At 41.9% G+C, this 21,740-nt stretch overlaps 1 protein-coding gene across 1 annotated transcript in view; it reads right to left on the minus strand.

The window, feature by feature from the left end:
- The window catches only part of kl-2 (dynein heavy chain 2, axonemal kl-2), a 1,019,064-nt gene that overhangs the window by 228,318 nt on the left and 769,006 nt on the right, over positions 1–21,740 (minus strand). The window contains exon 43 of the mRNA XM_069137782.1: positions 13,739–13,848. Within this exon, the coding sequence (XP_068993883.1) occupies positions 13,739–13,848 (110 nt within the window). The remainder of the gene's footprint in view (positions 1–13,738; positions 13,849–21,740) is intronic.

Consider the following 21,740-nt stretch of genomic DNA (forward strand, 5'->3'; position numbering starts at 1 on the left):
TTATCTTTTCTCCAATCGATGAAGCCTTTCGCAAAATTTTGTTCAGAAGACGAATATTCTGATTTCCAAATTTCATTCATTTCTGAACCTCTGCTGTTGATGATGATTTGTCAAAGATTTTGTACGCCGATTCCATAATATCGATCAATCTCAAATACTTCGCGGATTCCATCTTGAGCTTTTTCCTCATGTATACTTGACAAGTTGTAACTTAATGATCGTTTGCAGTGATGAGCGTCCGTTTGATAGGGCAGCTGTACGTATGTTTGTGTATGCGCGCGCACCTCTTAGCATTCCTAGTGCGATTGTAACCCGACACCGCAGATCCATGGCTCTGAATGTACCGCGGCTATCGGTCGACCTTGCACTCTGGTCTTGACTGAACCCGTTCAAAATTCATCGTTGAGTTCATACGACAGTTACAAGCCAAAAAAATGTCACGTGGTTGATGTCAAACCGACATCCAAGTAAGTGAAAAACAATTTCCAGAACCATTAATTTTGGAATGTCGCGTGGTTGATAACGCGGGAAAGGAATGTGAGGTGGTTGATGTGACACATCAGCAGTCCTACCGTGGGAAAGGAATTCGGAGTGGTTAATGTTATACATCAGCAGTCATATCGTGGGAAAAGAATGCGGGACTGTAAAAAAGTTCCCGCCCCCGCTCCACCCTCTACTGTTGGCAGACGTGCACTACATAAAGACTTTGATCTTCGTTCGGTAAGATTGTCGGTAAAACAGCACGATTTTGACCTTTGACCGCTAAGAATTGTTGGTAAGGCAGTGCGATTTTTACCGTCGACCGATACAACTGTCGATAAGGTTGCATGGTTTCGACCTTAAGTCGGTACAGCAGACTGTGACGTCATCGCGGAAAAGGGTTTGAGTCTGGGAAGAATGTCGGTAAGTGTTGATAACAGGAATCTGTAAGTAGAACCCACATTGCTGTACTACTTTAATAGGCATAAATTCGATAGATCAACTTTTCAGAGCATACTCTCATCCAATTTCACACTTATTATAGTGCAGGCATCGTCGCTTGACAATGACAGTCTCAACTCTGTGAATGCAGAGAGCAACGTGTAATATCATTTGAGATGAGAATTTCGCACGAGGACGTTTGTTCACAACAACCTTGTGAAGTCAACTAGTAGGTCGCGTGCCTTACAACTCACGCACCGCAACAAGCGTTTCACGCCTTCTAGTCGCGCGCTACAGAATTAAGTGTTACGTCACACGCACCGCTCACGCCACCCACGCAGCCGAGTGCGTCGCGCAATCAGCCAACGTGGGTTCCCGCTGCTGAAGACCAACCGAGGCTCCGATAAGAGACCACCGATCTCACCGATCGGCAGGACACTTCGGTCTCGCCGAAACTGATCAGACGAACCAACTGCACTGCTACGCTACGCCACGCAACACTACGCTACGCTACGATTCCAGACCAGCACGCAGACTTTGACAACTGCATGACGGACTCTGTTCAACTGGCAACAGCCAGCCCAACCCAAAAAACAAGTTCACACAACCCACCAGCTCCGTGGGTGCTTCACCATTTGGACCTCCCATCAAGGCCTCTGACTAGGCCACCAGCGATCCTGCTATCGCTGTGGGACGTAAGAAGAGCGAGAGTAACGTCACCAAGTTACTACCGCAGCATTCCGGCAGCGGTCTCTCCGTTTCCAGAGCCTCAATCCACCTACGTGTCAACGGCCACCCAGACGACACCGTCTGACAGCGAGTCGGAGTCTCCACAACGAGCAACCGAACCGGAGAATCGCTGCCCTCCAACACCGCCTAGCTCTTCGGAAAGCCGATATACGCCGCCACCAAGGACCGCACCAATTCATCGCTGCACTTCATCGCTGCAGCCTCCACCGCGGTACAACAGGACTACGATCACCCCTTCTCTCGCGTGGCAACCATTGAAATAACTACCTTGTATATATAAAAACTGTAAATAAATAAGATGTATATACAACAATGAATCAAATCACTCATCTTTGAAACGACAGCAATCTACTCCTTCCACGCGGCTCGGTCGAATAGCTATCAGGAAGCTTGCCAGTGTAAGCACACTGATAAAGGGTTGCGTGGCTTCTACTTCGTCGGCGCATTTGGTTACTGATCGATAAATTGTTCTAGCTCTAATGAATGTGCTGCTCTGAAAATTGGTGACTCTTTAAGAAAAAAGATCACCTATAAAATATATATATATATATATTAGACTGGGCCAAAAAAATTGACTATTTTTTTTTTTTGAAAAATATATTGAGAATATCATTCAGTGTGGCAAAAAAAAAATTTCATGAAATTTTAAGCCCTTAATATTAACTTTAAGAGGTCTATCATCGCTGTTTTTGATTTTTAGTAATAATTTGATGTTTTACGTCAGAACTGTCGAAATATTGAAGTGAAAAAATTTATGTTCACTCATCCCTTCATAAAATTAAATTCCCTACAAAAAAGGTCTGATTATAGATTTTTGTCAAACAAGCCGTTTCCGAGTAATTAAGCTTAATAAATTGATATAAAATTTCTCGATTTGACTTTTTTAATTTGGAATTTCGTGACTAACGAATCAATGAATGTATAAAAAAGATCGTGACAGATTCTCAAAGGAAATTTAATGTTCTACAAAAAAGATCTCTTAATATTTTTATATCAGAGAAATTATATCAATTTATCAAGCTTAATTACTCGGAAACGGCTTGTCTGACAAAAATCTATAATCAGACCTTTTTTGTAAGGAATTTAATTTTATAAAGGGATAAGTGAAAATGAATTTTTTCACTTCAATATTTCGACAGTTCTGACGTGAAACATTAAATTATTACTAAAAATGAAAAATAGCGATGATAGACCTCTTAAAGTCAATATTGAGGGCTTAAAATTTCATGAAATTTTTTTTTTGCCATACTGCATGATATTCTCAATATATTTTTCAAAAAAAAAAATGGTCAATTTTTTTGGCCCAGTCTAATATATATATATAATATATGCATTTACCGGAACAATCTCTTGAAACTATACATAAAATGCGCATGCGCGAGTTTTATCGGCTGCTCGGGCAGGCTGGCCACTCCGAGTTTCAGCTGTCAAACTCTGTTTCTGGCGGCGATGTAGTTCATACGAATTTTGAAGGTTAGAATTTCGAACAGTCGAGGTAGTGACTCGGAAAGTGGATGCTAATGCTCTTTGAAAATTGGCTTTATTCGACCGAAATGAGGAATCTGTTTAAATGTTGGGTGCTTGGAAGAAACGCAGCAGGTAGGTGGAAACACTTTATTTGATCACTTTCATTATTTCGTACATTAGAAATAACAATGAAATTTTTTTCTGTCAACAGGTGATACGGCCAGAATTCATCTCCAATATTGATTGTTATCTGCCTATTCAATTTATCACACGTACAAAGATCATCGCCACTTTCAAGCAACTAAGCAACTTTCTCACTCTTGTGATTTCAGGCGGTAATATTAAATTTTATCACTTTTGAAAATGGGACATTCAACCGAGCGTTCAAGAAATTTAAATATCTCACTATCTGTAACAGAACTGTGAATCTTTTATTTCTCGATAATAGTTCAGCAAAATTTACAAATAGTCGATAGTCAATGTATTTTTTCCGATCAATAAATTATTGCTACTACTATTAAAAATTTTCTAATAATTATCAGAGTTCATTTCGCAAATTTTCAGTGATGTTCGAATAAATAAATAAAAGGAACCTAATACTTAAATTGAAAATTCAATTTATATCAGATTTATTGAAATGATTTCTGTATTTCATGTTAGTGTGGTTCAAAACGAAGAAAATTCAATTGGAAGCGTAGAACTCAGGAACGTAGATCACATCCTATGACACAAGTTGAAAATCAACTCTCTCAAAATGCGCCTTAACGTCACAATTAGCTTCAAGGACAATCATGTTTTAGAGTAATGTCAGGACATTATTACGAGGATATTGATTTATTGGATTCAAGATTGTGTCCCTTATTTCATCGAAATGAATGAATATCTCATTTTTAACGAAGTTCATGAAGATTTTTTTCCAGATAATGTAATCCGATACAATATCTTGTTCACAGTCCTCCGAACATCACCTTGTAACAAGGATATTTGGAAAGAGTCCCTTTGTTGCAGGAACCATTATAAAATTCTTGGTTTTCAATTCGTGCTACTGAATAACTCTGTGTTTCAGGTTCCATTTTCAATCTCAAAATGAGATTTTTTTTGCTCCAGACAATGCTAACATGAAATGCAGAAATAATTGCGGTAAATGGAGATTCACAAGCTTTCACTCTTAGCGTAGGATCCTATAAAGATTGTAAAATTGAATTTGGTTTTCAAGTTATCGTGGCTCTAGCTAGCCAGGTGACACCGTCAACTGAAATTATATTTATAGACATTTTTTACTGAAGTTATTGAACAATTCTAGATTAAGATTGATTCAGTCTGCCTGACAAAATTCAACACCACAATCTAATTGAGGACTTGAAAAATTATATATCTGAATTTAATGCCACAGAGAGTAAAAGTAAGCTTCAAAATAAGATACCAAATTAAATGGTATAAAGTTCGAAAAACAATGCGGGTCACTAATAATGCTTGAATTACAATGGTGGACAGAATGATTCCTCGGTAGAATGAATTGACGGCAACGGTTGAGTAACAAATTTATCCCCATTGGCTCGATAAAAGTAAAATGATGGGATATTCAGCCATTATGATCTGTAGTATATCCCGCTCTTCAATTTTGCCTCAACTGATGTTGAGAAGGTGGCGATGGCCTCATGAAATTCACTCTGGCACCTGTTGTCTGACGGAAGAACCAGGTTCGATGGTTATATTGATTGCACCGCTCGAGAAGCCAGGATCCTTGTCACCTAAACGTTTTGACCATCAGGTGAGGCATAATTTTCCTCGTGTTAATCAAAGTTCAAATTTCGAGCCTGCTGAAAACAAAAACCAATCTTATCATTGAATCCATGTTAAAATATTGTAATTGCCAAAGATCACGTAATTAGAAATTTACCTATATGCTTACATGCCTGACAAATTTAGTCCCGCTTTGACAATGAATTATTTTGTACCTTAAAATATTAGAAGCCATTATTATCAGACAGGATCTCTTGGTATTTTTGGATACAACGAATTTCCAATAAAATGCACAAAACATAAATCGTTATTGAGACGCATTGCCATCAGACATCAGCTGGCTCAATATTCGAAAATTTCCATCACAAATAACTGATCGTTAGATATCGTTTGACGTATCGCTTTTGTGAATACCATTTGTTGAATTTGTATTGTGGAGTTTTTTTATAGTCTATGTTTTCCCAAAATCAACAAAATTCTTCGAATAGCAAATTCACAATATGATCGCGAATGTCACGGTATGATCGCGAGGTTACTGAAATTCGTTCACCTGAACCGCTGAATACGAGGTAAATAAACATCGCCGATCACATCGCTAAACTATTTTCTTGTTTTCCCACGTAATGATGAAGAGGGACTTCGATTTCTAGAATTGAAACTCAGAGACAGATCACCACGTGGTATTTAACCAGATAATACGTATCCTAATTCTGTGCGTACCGGCGACACTGCGAGGGCGCGAAAACCACGATTCTGGTGATACCAGAATTTGATTGGATGACGGCAACGATCGAAACCGGTATCAGCCAATGCAATTATCTTTCTCTAGAGTTTCACAACTTTCCCACCCGCGAATATAAACAACCCTGCCTGCGTAGATTGACCACTTTGCAAAAAGATCGCGCTTCTTCAACCACATATCTGGCAATTACCTCGATTTTTTTGTGAATTTTTTTATCGTATTAATTAGATCAAAAATGCCTAATTACAAGTTTTCTGTGCAGGAAAAAGTAGAGTTAGTGAAACATCATTACCAGGGCCTGTCTTACCGGGATAATCACGACCATCTCGCCGTCACACACCCGGATCGGCCGACACCCTCGTTAGCGACCATCAGAAATTTGTTCCTAAAATTTGAAAAATCGGGTAGTGTCGACGAGAGAGGACCAGGAAAATCTCTCAGCCAAACTGTCAGCTAAGCTGGGATACCAAGCTGGACATCTGCTTGACTGTTGAAGAGGATCCATTCAAGCCGATCAGACGCATCGCCCAGGATTTAGAAATATCCAACGTGTCGGTCAGAAGAGTATTGCGTGAAGCTCAGTACAGATCGTTCAAGTTTCTAGTTCATCAAGAACTCTTGGCTGGTGATAACGATAGTCGTCTTCGCTTCAGCCAAGAGAAGATGGAACGTCTGAACGCAGTCGAGGGCTTGTTGAGTCGCATTTGTTTCTCCGATGAAAGTACGGTGATACTTGTCGGGAAACCGAACAGGGAGAATACCAGAGCGTAGTGTCTAAACAACCCTCGTCTGTTCATTCAGGCGGGCACGCAGTACCCGTTGAAGCTCATTTTTTATTGATGGAAACCTCAACGGTGAGAAGTACCTGTGGTTGCTGAGAGAGAGGATCGTACCGGCTCCTAGGCTGATTGAAGAAGAAATCGTGAGTGTATTTTATCATGTAGAGCTGGCGTTATTATTAGCAGAGTGCGTATGATTTTAAAATGAATAATTTTATGCTTACTACAAGCAACGTTTTATTTTCTGTGTTTAGGGCGAACCTGTTTTGTTTCAACAGGATGGAGCCCCACCGCACTTCACACGTGCGGTGCGTGATTACCTCGACCAACAGTTGCCTGGACGCTGGATTGGTAGGGCAAGCCCGGAGGTCGAGTGGCCAGCCCGTTCACCTGATCTCGCTTCCTTGGACTACGGCTTGTGGAGCCATTTGAAAAATGTTCTGTATGCCCAAGGTAGGACTGAAGACCTTGCCGCACTGCAAGCTAGGATCTTGGACATCCTGCAGAACCTGTCTCCGGATATCATATCCAACACGACAAATGCCTTCTACGACCGGCTCGGTTACTGCGCTGCAGGTGCTGGAGGGCATTTTGAGCACTTTTTTAAAGGCAACCAGTGGCCAGACGAGGGGTGATCAGAAGAGTTGAGATTGGTCCCCCAGTGTAATCAGACGATTGTCTTGTAAGTTATTGTTTTGTTTCCCGATTTTTCTTTAATAGCATGAGTTACACTGTAATATTAACTGTTATTCTTTTTCTTGGATTTTTTTTTGTTTTCTTTTTATTCTTGGATATCTAGTGAACCCTCTTTGTTAACGGAACATTGATTGTTGTACAATGGAGCTGTGGAAACTTTGTCAACTAATCAATGATGTCGGCGAGGGTTTTTGTGAGTATTGCGTCGGGTACGTTTGCTGTTAATTGCTACTCTTTGTCCTTCTAAGCTTCGTGTTTGAGATGAATAATTACTTCATTCCTTGTTACTCATTTCTTTTATTAATTTCATCTTCATCGGCACTAGTTACTGACTTTTGGAGCACTGCACCGTAACGAATCTACTCTGGAAATACCTTCTACTGGGTCTCAACCATTCATTTATTTTTAATTTTATGTAAATAAAGAATCTGTTTCCAATAAATATTGTTTTTACTTACCTACCTCTGTTTGTCCATACTCCCACTTGTTAATAACATTTCACATTGAATTTCAGATTTCTTCTTTCAATAAGTAACACCCAATTTCTCTATCATTTGATATTTGCCTCAAACCTCAAATCACGGCTTTATGCGCGAGAGATTCACAGCTTTTGTTTCATTATGTGTACGTTGGCGCCTTGATCAGCAGACGAAAACATCACTGCGGGGCGATTTCACCGACCGATGAGATTAAATTATTTGGCGCATGCGCATTGTATGCATAGTTTCAAGAGATTGTCCCGGTATATATTGTAACACACGGAATTTCCTTAGGTACGATTTTGAAAGATAGTTCAAGGGAAAAAATTCCGGTTCCCTGCGGCACAGATACTAATCTGGTTAAAAGATATATATATGTATATCTTTACATGAATATTTGTAAATTAAAATATATATTGTGACGTGGACTTTTCCCGCTCCTCGGTCACTCGGAGAAAATGACCGAAAACTTACCGCGTGCACAATAATTTGGCGTCCACGATGTCCCCTGAACCTGCAATAATACCGCAAAATTTGTTGGGCGCCTGGCGTGGTCAACACGCCTCGAAATCGGTAATACGATATACCGCGACCATATGCTTGGTAGCTCAGTACCGCGGAGAAGGGAGGGGTAATTTTTGGGTAGAGAGAGATACGCCACACGTACGCCGACAAGTTATTTCACAAAGCAGCAAGAAAATTAAACAATATATTTCAAAATAGCAATAATACAAAAAAAAATAAAAATAATAACAATACTGCGGAAGCTTGTCCTCGCGATCCCAAACGCAAACGCTTAACTTACAAAAAAAAGAACGAGCAAACAAAATAATCAATCAAAAAAAAAGAAAAAAAATATGAAGGGATCCCGAATACCTCTACGGCCTATGTGCGCTAGTCACTATACTACTCATGACCGCTAATTTACACACAAAAAGAAACCAAAAGCAAAATCGGACGCGACGCGCTGCTCGCGATCGTCCTCTACAGAACGGCGCTAATCGCCAACTCAATACTAACGGATTATGCAAATAAAGAAAAAAACTAAACTGAAACGAGGCTCGTCGCGGCACCCGCGACCCTCTTCTAGGAACGAATATTTTTATTAGCGCGCCCCCGAGCTCCACTTTCTCTGCGACGGCGGGACGCGGTCGCGAATTCGAATGCTCCCCGTGAGACTGCTCGCGACCTACACGAGAACGGAGGCTGTATCGGATGAAGTAAAATGACCCCGTGTAACGGATTTCAGTTACGCTCAAACTCGTGGCAATAATTTCTCGGCTCAACCCGTGACTCGACTCGATTTCCTGGATTCCCCGAAATTAACGCTACTTCCTTACGCGCAACTCAGGCTACGGTCACCAAGCAAATGTATCGGCTAAAGAATCTCGAGTACAGTCGCTAACGCCAATCCTCACTGGCTATCCGTCCTCGGCAAGCCTTTACTAATGATCTCTCGAGATTCTCTCGTAAGAAGGTTAACAGCGCTTACCGCTCCACATCCACGCGACAAAAGGGCCAAATCCCTCGTGGTCCCTTGCTGCCATTTTCCTCGCGATCACTCTGTTTCCTCGAAACTCTCAAAACCAAAAAAAAAACGCACGATCGCTGTGTTCGATAGTCCTCGTTAACCGCCAGAACTAGAGTGATCTCGGATGGTCGCAACGCCGATCTCGTCACGCTAATCCTTCGTGACGTCATCACCCTAAGAATGCGCAACAATCGATCGGTCATCGATTTTGGGGATTGCGCAACTTGCCGCGCACCTGTCGTCGCTACGCGGAGCAGAACTTAAGGCTAGATCGTGATGTCGTCTCCCGCGCAGCTTTACGGAGTCCTGGGGTTGGGCGGGGTGGTGCTCCCTCGTCGCTAGCTGGTCTCTCGCGGTTGCCTTGGTTGGGCGTAGGCGGGGCGAGCAGGGAGGCTGCGGCGCGCCGGCCGCCAGCGGGAATCGCGTCCGCCTTGGATTCCCGCGCTGCAGGGATCTGCGTTGCCTCCCCCTCCGCAGCCTCGGTGTCCTTCCCGCGAGATCTCCGCGGTTTTGCGTTGCCTCGAAAGATGTTCGGCGTCGGAGTTGGTCGCTGGAGGGTAGCCTGTGCACTCAAAAAAAAATAAAAAAAAAACAAAAGCCTGTAATATCTTGGTCGCAATGCGCTATTTCGTCCCTGTCGAAGCCCGGGTGCATGACTCCAGTTCTGGCGCTCTCTAAGATTATTTCGCGACTCGATTTTCTAAACCCTGATTCCGGGATCTCGCCCAGGGTTCAGAGAGTCTCTTGTAACGGGCAGGCCTAACCGAACTGCCACGTTACAATATATATAAATATATTATATATATATTGTAACGGACAGCTGTTCAAAATCGCATCAATACAAACGGTGCCCGTGACATACGCAAAACATGTCAACAACTGACACAGACAGCTGATCAAGACGACCATCGATAGCGACCGTAACCTGCTAGCATCCAAAATAATAAACAAAGACGACGGACGATGACCAGCGCATACCAGGACGACGACCCACAATGGGACACACAAATAGGGAAATGACGTCGACAGAATCATCCAACAACAGCTCCGTGAGAGTATAAAACTGGGGCACCCCGAAGAGCGGTTACCAGTTGTCCGGCACAGCGCCGAGCTGCGTCATTTTGTAACGAGGCGTTTCTCATCTAGAGAGCGTTATCAAATTTAGCTTTACAAGTTTTAGAGAGGAAATTCAAGCATAGAGCTTATTCCGAATTATAGCAAAGAGTATCACAATTAGAGTCCACGATAGCCCGGGACCTCTAGAGAAAATATTGGGTAGAGCCGCGTATTTAACGTTTAAACTGTAGGGAGATTTAGAAGCAGAACCGACGAATTCTGTTAGATTTATTATTTCTTTAATTTTATTTTTTTTATTTTAGTTCTCTACAGTTACATTTTGTGAAACCTTATTTTTGTCTTCAGACAAAGACCATTGTACTTGGATTAATCGCTATTAAACTTATGTTATAGTTAAACATGCACTCGTCTGTCTCGCTGTCAACACATTACTCGAACATATAACTTTACCTGAGAAAGGGGACGGAAATAAAACCAACAGCGAGCCAAGAAATTCTCTGGTCTGAAAGGTTGGCGGTGTTTTGGGTCAATAACCCATGACAAAGTATAGGCAGGCGACTCTGTTTACTCCGAGTTCGCGATTAGAAGGGAGTACCGGGAAACCAGTATCTCTGACTAGGTGACATACGCTTCTTTCACTTGTTTCCAGTTGAAGCAACGGCTTACAAGCCCTTGTCCTACTGAAGGGAGCAACGGGCGGAGGTGCTTGTTCACATTCCTAGGCGGCTTTGGTGATACCCAAGTCCGTATAGTTTGACTATCAAGAGTTTTTGGGTCTGATAAGCTGATCCAGCTTTTACCCATCGGAGACGGTTCCTTATAAATCTATTAAATTTGACAAAGAACATACTAATAACGGATTTATCACATAGGCTGTGGCCCGAGATAAACCGCACCCGTTACAATATACATATATTAGGGTGATTCAGAAAAAAAAATTTTTTTTTTCGTCCGAACAGGTTCAAAAGTTTCATTTAGGTATACAAAGATACCAGTTAAAATTTAAGATTTTAATATTATTATTAAGGGGTGGCTCATCGCACTTTTCGATTTTCTATAAGGATAACATAGAAAAAATGTTGTTTGCCTCTTCTAGTTTTTATAACTAGCTAACGAAGCGTCGTACAAAAACGCTAAAGACATAGTTTTGTAGGAAATTGAATGCTCTACAAAAAAGGTCTCTTGTCAAAATTTCGTAAAACTAACTGTGTCAAAGTTCCAGCCTGTCAAGAGTTGAGTTACTTATAATTTGACCTTTTTTGAATATTATAGCGTAACTACCGGTCTTATAAAAAAGTGTACATGAGTTTTTTTTGTAAAGCATACACTTGACTTGAAATAGATAATAACTGATAATTTATTTTTGCAACAATCCAGTCAGAACTGGAAACTTTAGCTTCCATATATGATACATGGATGCCGTTCTTCTTTCAGACTAACGCTGAAAATTCCAGTTCTGAGGTTGATACATCCTCACCACGTGCATTCGAAACTTGGTGGAGGGGAAGAATATCAAGTGGTTGATATCACATCGGAACTTGGACCCACAAACAGTTCTTGGAATTATAAACCACGGTAGGAATGTCACGTGGTTGATATCGTGGTGAAGGAATGTGGGGTGGTTGATATCACACAGGTATGCGGGTGAACAAAAACAATAATTGTTGCTAAGGCAGCATGATTTTGATCTTCGGGTCGGTACCATAGGTGTCGATCGCTGTGACGTCACGCGGAAGAGGGGTCAAGCCTGGGAAAGATTTCAGTAAGTATCGGTAGTATGAATCTGTATACAGAACCAGTGTTGCGTTCCTACTCGTAACAATCGGATACTGTTTGCTATTTGTTGTTAGCTATTCGACCGAGCCGCGTGGAAGGAGTAGATCGCTGTGGTTTCAGAGATGAGTTATTTGTTTATGTTGTATGTACACTTTATTTATTTATAGCTTTATTTACATATATACAAAGAAGTTAGTATTTTGGTTGCCACGCTAGTGAAGGAATTGCCTGGGTTCTGTTGCACCGCGGTGGAGGCTTCAGCGATGAGGTTTGGTGACGAATCGGTGTGATCCTCGGTGGCGGCGTGTAGCGACTCTCTGGAGAGCTTGGCGGCGTGGGAGGACGGCGATTCTCCGGTTTGGTCACTTGTTGTGGAGATTCCCACTCGCTGTCAGACGGTTCTATTTGTGTGGCCGTTGACACGTAGGTGGATGGAGTCTTTGCGAACGGAGAAACCGCTGCTGGGATGCGGCGGTAGTAGCTCGGAGACGTTACTCTAGCTCGTCTGACGTCCCACAGCGAGAGCAGGATTGCAGGTGGCCTAGTCAGAGGCTTTGAAGGGAGGTCCACAGGTCGAAGCACCCAAGGAGCCGGTGGGTTAAGGAAACTTGCCCTTTTTGTTGGGCTGGCTGTTGCCAGTTGAAAAGAGTCCGTCATGCAGTTGTCCAAAAGTCTGCGTGATGGTCTGTGACTGTAGCGTGGCGTAGCGTGGCGTAGCGTGGCGTAGCGTGGCGTAGCGTGGCGTAGCGTGCCGTAGCGTTGCGTAGCAGTGTAGGTCGTATTACGGGTCAATCCGGTAAGACCGAAGTTGTCCTGCCGATCGATGAGATCGGTGGTCTCTTATCGCAGCCTCGGTTGGTCTTCAGCAGCGGGAGACCACGTTGGCTGATTGCGGGACGCGCTCGGCTGCGTGGGTGGCGTAAGCGGCGCGTGTGACGTAACACTTTCTTCTGTGGCGCGCGACTAGAAAGCGTGAAACACTTGTTGCGGTGCGTGAGTTGTAAGACGCGCGACCGACAAGTTGACTTTACAAGGTTCTTGTGAACAGATACATTGAAAAAAAAAGAAATAAAATTTCACATTTGGGCTACGAACCCGAACCCGAAAAAGTGTTTTCAACTAAAAAAAATTCTTTCTTCCCGTTACAAATTGGACATTGATGTCAGGAGATGTGTCACAGCAAAAGCCTTCAAGTTTAGAATCGTTTGTTACTTACATGCGTCATGCCGCCGTTTAATTATTGATATTGATGAAAAAATTCTAATATATTCTCGAAAGTATATATAATATAAGTCTTAAACTCAAATCAGTCTATTGGGTATGATTTTAGATCGTTAAAGGTATAATATATCAATGGTTAGTACCGCCCCCCCCCCCCCCCCCCCCAATGAAGAACCAAACGCGCAACACCAAAAACGTTTTTCGCTTTAGAGATAGTTGTCCATGATTTATAAGGCCCAAGGACAAGTGGTCTGATGCGCGTTTAGTTCTATTGAAAAATACCGAACTTAACAATTTCACCAGCCACTCCCCTAATGCCTACAATTTTAGTACGATGCTGTCATTGCCATTCACCTTTATGACGATAGCGTTTCAAGGTAGTAGAGAGGTGTGTCATATAGGAAAGGAGACTTTTGTAAATGGACTTTGTTTCACTAATGCAAGGAAACTGGGGACCGAACAAATAACAGAACATAAATAGCCCCAAATTACTATCGTATGCCATGAACGTAGATGGTTTTATTCATAATATAACACCCAGATGAAACAAACGTACTTTGGATATGTCTCGCAAGTTGAATAAGTAGTGCATCTTTGCTGGTGTAGGTAACATCTTTTGAATGACATTGGTATACATATCAATGGTTGCGGATGTTATGTCACTTGCTGTGGAAAAAAGATTTAAGTTAGTGAGAACTGAAGGAATAATGCATAGACATTAGTTATTCCCGTAACATGAAGTAATAGTAATTTTTTCACCTAACCACCGTGCAATTGAACATATCCAGAAAAAAAGTATCCAGTTTTCAAATAATACAATTACGTTAGAACCCAAATTCTGTAAACGACCAGCAAAATAAGTGGAGTTAGCATTTAGTGGAAGGTCGTTGTCAATACAAGCATAGTTGATGGAAGACGGAGTTTACGCAGCTGCAAGTGTATCAATAGATTGACCTACAAACTACATATACCTTGTGAAGTGGAATTTTTGATACCCGTTACAAACAACTTCTCAAACCCTAGATTAAACCCAAAATTAGAGACTTCGCGATGAAGTAGAAAACAGAGCTCGAGTGAGGGTGACGCATTCAAAACTCCGAGAGCGGATATTTTAGAAGCTAGCAAATCAGATAATTCAGGACTCTTGTTTCTTTTTGTTTTCGTGTTTATGTGATACTGAGTGGGGGATCGACAATGAATTCAGCGAAATCATCTATCGCCAACATTGTGGATTATTGGATGGAAGAACGACAAGAGTGCTGCTATCATCACGAGCGGGGTCAGCCACAAGGCTGCGGAGAGAACGCCCACTTAGAGCTCTGGCACAGGAAAAACAAACCAAAGATTCCCGTTGTTGGCCAGCAAGCCGTTACCTCCCTGCAGCTCATCTAGTAATTCAGAAACTGATGAATACTTTGAGTGACTTATATTTGTAAGCTTTACATGGTTTTTGGTACCAGCGCTTCACGAGCATTTCACGGCATCTACACCTATATCTGAAGCACCGGCTCATCCCGTCACCAATCAGCATTTCACAACACCGGAATTCGATGTAGCTATAAGTTAGATTTAAAAAATACGTAATCTAAAAGCTGATGATAAGCGGGTAGTATTGCTCATCACAAGGGCGGATGTCCGAATTCCCAGCCCCAAAGTTTGGAGTACTTGTGTACTGGCGTTAGTCAGAAGCAGGAGGGGTTTTGTAATTAGGTATCGAAATATCAAAGGTATGTAAAGAAGTGTGAGAAGTGATTGATCCAGTAGCAGCGCCCGACAAACGGTTGGCTATCTTGAGTTTGCGTTATCAAGGTGCTCAGAACTCGTTTGCCGATCTGCATGCCCGATGAGCGTAGTCTGAGTTTTGCAATTTTTAGCCATTATACCGGAGTAGTGTATATATAAGAGTTCTGACTTAAAAATAGCGACGCTCCCCCCAAGCTCCCCCTAGCTCCCCCCTCGTTCCCTCTAGGCCTGCGGTCCGCCCCCTTCGCTCCCCCCTGAATCCGCAGCGCTCCCCCCTAGCTTTTGATCATTTCCGCGGTTTGACACAAGATGACTATTTTCATGGGATTTGAAACACACACACACACACACATACACACACAAAATAATTCCTGTCGAGACTTGTTTGGCGCTGGAAAGTCGCGCATAAATTGGATAGGGTGAAAAACCGTTAGACCTATTGAAAAAATTCCATGAAATGGTTCCTGAAGAATGGTTCAAAATAGCGTTTGAATGCATTCAATAATTTTTTTATTCAATTGGGATTACTTTCAGTTTCTTATTCTATTCTAAATCATCTTATTCTTAATTTAACAAGTAAAATTATACATATTATTTTCAATATCCATATTAATTAAACATATTATTATTCCAAAATTGACTTACACTAATTTCCTTACCATACCGCTAATCGGACTGTACTCAACGGCTCGATCGTGCAAGATCGTATAATAGGCTGCGGTGTTTTGGGGAAATTCCATGCTCGCTTCAAATTTGAATCGAATATCCACCGGTCCGGTTTTCAACGATTCATTCTGTTTCGAGCAATCGATAACGATGAGGGGAGCTTGATTTATAAATTCACGCGTCAATAACAAAGGTTTGGCCTCTTTGTTGTAGCAGACCGTTTGAAATTGAACATACATGTTGCAGAGAATGGCGTACTGATTACTGGATGTATCGAGATTCAAATTTCCGTAGGGATAACACTGCGAGTTGAGAAAGAGTTTCACATCTCTGATTCGACAATTATCAGGTTTACTGGCATTTGTCTGGGGATCGTGTCTTTTTGCAGTTTGGAATCCCAGAACGACATATCTCGGCTTTTCCAACTGCGTCGATGTCTTGACCGCCCACACATATCGCGTCGTTGGCGGGAGCATCGGATACACGTATGTTTTCCAAGAACGAAAACTCATGGATATATCCGGATCCTTGGCAATGTAGTTGAGTAGCTGGATTTTCCGTTTATCGGCCAGTTTGATGTAGGGTAGCAACCACTTGATTTTATTGAGGGTAATTTTGATGTTTTCCGTGGGCGGCGTCTGAATCACCGCATTCAAATCGGTGTTGGAACGTGTCAGAATCAACTCGTGTTTGCCATTGACGATGACTCGACAATAATATTGGGCGAAGCCCAGAATACAAATTAACGGTAGAACAACGTCGAAATTTCCAGAAGCATCAGTTAGTTTGATATTACCGCTCAACCAACCGGCATTCTCCAGACTATATAGCTGACCGGGACTTAAGGATAAGTGCCCCTTCATAACACTGGTGATACCAACATTTTTATTCCAATCAATTTCCACACCGTTCAACTCGTAGCGAACTTCCCCAAACAAATGGCAAACAGCCATATTGATCAATTTCGTGGTCGTCACCGCATTTACACCATCGTTCTTTTTAATTTTTCCATGAATGTGGAGAAAGCTTTCACTGGGCAGTAGACGCAAGTGTTGATGTTGCACAACAATACGGATTTCATCATTGTTCTGGAAGGTGGATGATGCGAACGGCTGATGAGCATGAATCTCAGAGTGCCTAATCGATTCGTCGAATGCCACAGGTTTCTGTATTCTTATTATTTCTTCCCCGGTAACACACATAGGATGCAGCGAACACGAATTCTTATTTTCCAAAATTTCCACGTAATCGAAGACCTAGGCTTCAGAGAAACCAAATGTTCAGAGGTGTCAGCGGAGATGTCGATTTCGTCGGAGGTGCTGGATGACTGGCGATATTTAGCCATGACGTCTTGCTTGTACAACTCTTTCCCGACTTTTTGGTCTTAAACACGATCCCCATTATTCAAGAAATTTCACATGTAAGTGCACAGTTATCGTTTCTCCGCGAAAATTGATCAACTCGTCGTCTTGATCGACTATTCTCAGCTGTATATTATATATGGATTGTACGGCGATTGGTGGGTAAATGACGCTGGCAGGCACTTCGACAATCTTATATCCTGATGGAACGATGGAGAAAAATCTGTGAATCGTGTGAGCTTTACGATCGTTTATGTACGCCCCTGTGGTTATGTTGCACTCAACGCGTATGGTATTAACTTTCAGTATGGCCACCGGTAATTCTGATTTATGTAAAACATCTCTTGCCAGCTCAACCGGCTTGAATCCCAATAAGCGCCCCATGAAATCTTTGGGTTTGAAATCTATCATTTGATTGCACGGAACTTCACTGTTCAGCTCGTTGTTGTTGGATTGCAGACTGAGGGTGATGTCGTTGAGTATCTCCTTACGCAGAAAATATTCGATATCTTCAATTTCGTTGCTCCCGGTGGGTATAGTTATAACTTCTCGGCTCTTGTCCACCCGCTCTAGATAAAATTTATTACAACCCTCTTGAATATTGGATATTGAATTGAATGTCGTGAACTCGACGTGTCCAAGAACATAGTTTTTCTTCGATGATAGCTCGATTGGAGGAAAATATTGCGCCTCCAACACGGATGAGCTGCCCAATAGTGTCAACGTCAACGATTCTATCATGACTGATGCTTGATTATATAGCAATCCTCTTTTTTTAACCGTTGGCTGAGAAATTTGAGACACAAGTGACAAAAAATAATAGTATCATACTCCTGGTATCTTCTCCGATTATATCAAACGCTACCGACACCGAGATAGTTCATCCAATCCTTAGGCGGTTGCAAATCACCAAAACTATCGAAATACACAACATGGTCACCATTTTTCTTGTACGCAACCCAATCTGTCCCTGGACCGTTTTCATCGTCAAGATTAATAATTGCAGATTCACGCATTTTTGGTTCTCTTTTCGGTAGATCATTCCGCATGAAAACGCCTCGAAAATGTGAAATTTTCATATTTTCAGCATAGTTGCGTAAACCAATGCTTGTGAGAGCTCAGAGTGGTAGCTTTGCTAATTTTTTGTCGGACGTAAGTACAGGCCCATTCCGCTGCGGTAGGGTCGCAGGTATAATGCCCCACCGCAAGGGCAATTTTTTTTGGTCCGTCCAATTGTGGTAAAACTCACGCTCTCCTCCAACTCATCACCCACGACAACGGATTGAGATTCGAAAATGTCTACGTTTATTCAAAATCCCTCATTCAGCCAAAGTATTAATTTTTGGAAAAGTTGCTAGAACCCGTACGGGGTGTGGGGTATTTCACATTTAGTGAGAACACGGATGTTGTGAAACCTGAAGATGCGCACCCGAACTCTGTTATGATTTTCGATGATGTGGCGTGTGAGAAGCAGGATGACATCAGAGCATACTTCAGCATGGGTAGACATCGCGACGTTGATAGCTTTCATCTCAGTCAAACATATGCGCGCATACCTGAACATCTAGTGCGTCACAATGCTGTAACAGGAATATAGGATAATCGTATCTAACTCAACGTCAGAGTCGAAATCTCTAATTATAAGGTATCCACGATTAATAAATAGCTTCCGAATCACTTAAAATCATTTAAATATTATGCGCCGTTACGCCATATTGATTCGAGACTAATAGGGTACAGACATTCAAATTCAGGCTAGCGCGCAGGCGTCAAATTGTCGAGCGAATTATCGATCGAAGCCACGTGCGGCAGGAGCCGGCACAATCACTTCTATGTCAACCTAAGTGGGTAGCGTTCGCGTGGTTTGACTCTTGTGTCAACCCCCGTGCCTATTACACGATTTTGTAATTCGACTTTTGTGTCGACCTTTGTACGTGACAGTTCCATAGTTTGACTCTTGTTTCAACCTTACTGTTAGTTCAGTATATTTTGTGATTTGACTATTGTGTCAGTTCCGTACACTTTGACTCTTGCGTCAACTAGTACGTAATATTGTCTTGTAATTTGACTGTGGAATCAATCCCCTCGTAATTGTGAAAGTCCGATTTCGACAACAATTTGTAAGTACAAATAAACTTGTACATTCTGTCCAATTCTTTCTTCTATGCTCTTGGAAATTTGGACTTTCCCTTTCTCGGGTCCCCAAATGAACTCCCTTGCGAATAGAGTCTATAAATAAAACTATTTATCGTTATTTGTCAACCAACTGAGCTTAGCCGTTATTTTGTTTTTGTTAATTTTGATAATTAACTCGCGCCCAACATAATATAATAAAATTGTCTGAGCCTCGACAGCACTTGACCCAGGCCGCGTCGAGTAGAAGCAATTCAAAGTAAAATATAATAAAATATAGTAAAGTATAAATTGTCGATATTCTTGATAAATTATTAAACAAATCGAAGGGAGTGAGTTGCTTCTGTCTCAATGCAAACATGTTGGTTCTATTTCGCCAAGATGAAACGAATCTGAAACATATGTACAACGATCACGTGAACACCGACATCACTTATCAGCAATTTAAGGACTTTTGCTCAGCATGTTGGAATGATGGTAAATACAGTTTTGTGGTGATTGACAAAGATAGCGAAATCGACGGGGGGAGATACAGGAAAGGATTCGACTGCTTTATCAGCATAAGCCAACTGAAATTCGTACAGTTATGTCGTGGCCATCAAGTCGTCAATATGGAGAGCTCCAAGATTCCAAAGCATAGCGATACGTTGAGTGAAATATCTAAAGCTAGCGATGTCATTCGTCGGAATCACAAAATGATCAAGTTGGACAAAGACATGACCGAACAGGTTATGGAAGAGGTGTTCAAACCATTAGTGACGCCGTTGCAAGAATTGGAAGATACTTCAAAGCAGCAGCAGCAGCAGCAGCATGTGAAACAAGAAATCAAAACAGAACTTCCAGATGTTACGATGAATGAACGAGAGGAGGAGCGTACCGAGGATGACGATGAGGATAGGGAGGATGAGGAGGATTTCATGGATGCTTATGACGAAATGTTGAAATTTGGTGAAACTTCCACTACAAGCACGCCTGTGCGGAAAATAAAAGATTCCGTGGCATAATATTTAAAAATGTTCATAACGAGCAAGAAGAAAGATTTAGGTACCGTATACGGCGTTCGAAAGCTGACAAACAGTTTGATGATTGGCGATTGGCGGGTCAATTTCTCTGATGATCAGATTAACGTGAGAGATGAAAGTTACAAAAAAACACCTGGATTACTCAAATTGTTGTTCAAAAAATCGCCCGATGCCTCGGTTGTAAATGATGCTGATAAAAGTAATTACATAAAAATTATAACGATGACAAATGTACATCGAAAATGATACCAAGTCGATGGAAGTCTTCGAGATGATACAAAAAATGTAAAGTATAGAAATTTCATTGCACAACACGTTAGCTCGCCGAAAAAATCTCGTAAAAGTTTGCCCGACTATAAGATTGTGCGAAAGGAGCGGCGAGAAGTGGATTAGGTTCACTGGGATAATCCGAATGAAATTGTAGATCGCCTCCGACTACTTATGGCTTTATAGGCTGCAGGCAATACCAATCATACCAACGAAATAGTGGCCATTATTGAAGAGTTGCGGGAAGCCGCAATCGATTATTAGCAGCAGACCAGCTTAAAATCGTCATTTGTTCAGTAACTGTCTATCGATGAGCATAGAAATATTCGGGCATCATTTGGAGCGTAGTGGTGAAAAATTCGTTCGTGGTCCACCTGTTGTTGGATTCAAAATCACCCCTGACAATCAGTACGATCTGGATGGTAAACGATTGTGTAACAAAGCTGATCCACAGCACCCCACCGATGCTGTTTCCTTAAAAGATCTTAATACTGCTTGACGGTCTATGAGTGTTGATATTGTGGATATTTTTCAATCAAATTTTGAGAGATTCATACATAATCACAACGAAGAGTTGAAACAACTACGCATAAATAGCAAAATCATAGATACCACGCTGAGTCGCATCAAACATATTGGAATTCAAGCAACATCGACGCCGGAACAAGCCAGCAGGGAATTAGTATCGATTGAGGATCAAAAGCGGTTGGACGACAATTCGAAAAATTGGAAGATGAGGAGTTGGGAACAATGAAGGTGGTAATAGCTGCTGAACTTCACAGACCGGCTCGACGCAATTATCTGCGGCGATTCGTAGATGTACGTGGACTGGATGAAACCTGGCAAGCTGATCTCGTGGATATGACCGCATACAGGTTACATCACAAGGGATACAAATACTTGCTCACAATCATCGATATATTTTCCAAGTATGCGTGGGCGGTGGCGATAAAGTCCAAGAGTGGGAAGGATGTGACTGCTGCCATGAAATCGGTTCTGATGCCGAACCGCATACCTAAACATCGACACTTCGATCAGGGCAAAAAATTTTAAAACAGTGAATTCAAGGCTCTCATGAAGCAACACAATATCAACATGTATTCGACATACAGCAATTTGAAGGCATCGATATGCGAACGTTTTCACCGAACGTTGAAAAATAAAATGTGGAAGCGGTTTACTCTCCGAGGATCTCACAAGTGGATTGATATTTTGAGCGATTTGATGAAATCCTACACCAACACAAAGCATCGCACGATACTGATGAAGCCGGTGGATGTCAACGCGGATAACGAAAAACAGCTGTATCGAAGTGTTTACAAGCCTCGGCAAATCAAGCGAAGCAATCGGAAGCGGAAAATCAAAG

This window comes from Neodiprion pinetum, chromosome 7, assembly GCF_021155775.2.
Source record: "Neodiprion pinetum isolate iyNeoPine1 chromosome 7, iyNeoPine1.2, whole genome shotgun sequence".
Taxonomy (NCBI): domain Eukaryota; kingdom Metazoa; phylum Arthropoda; class Insecta; order Hymenoptera; family Diprionidae; genus Neodiprion; species Neodiprion pinetum.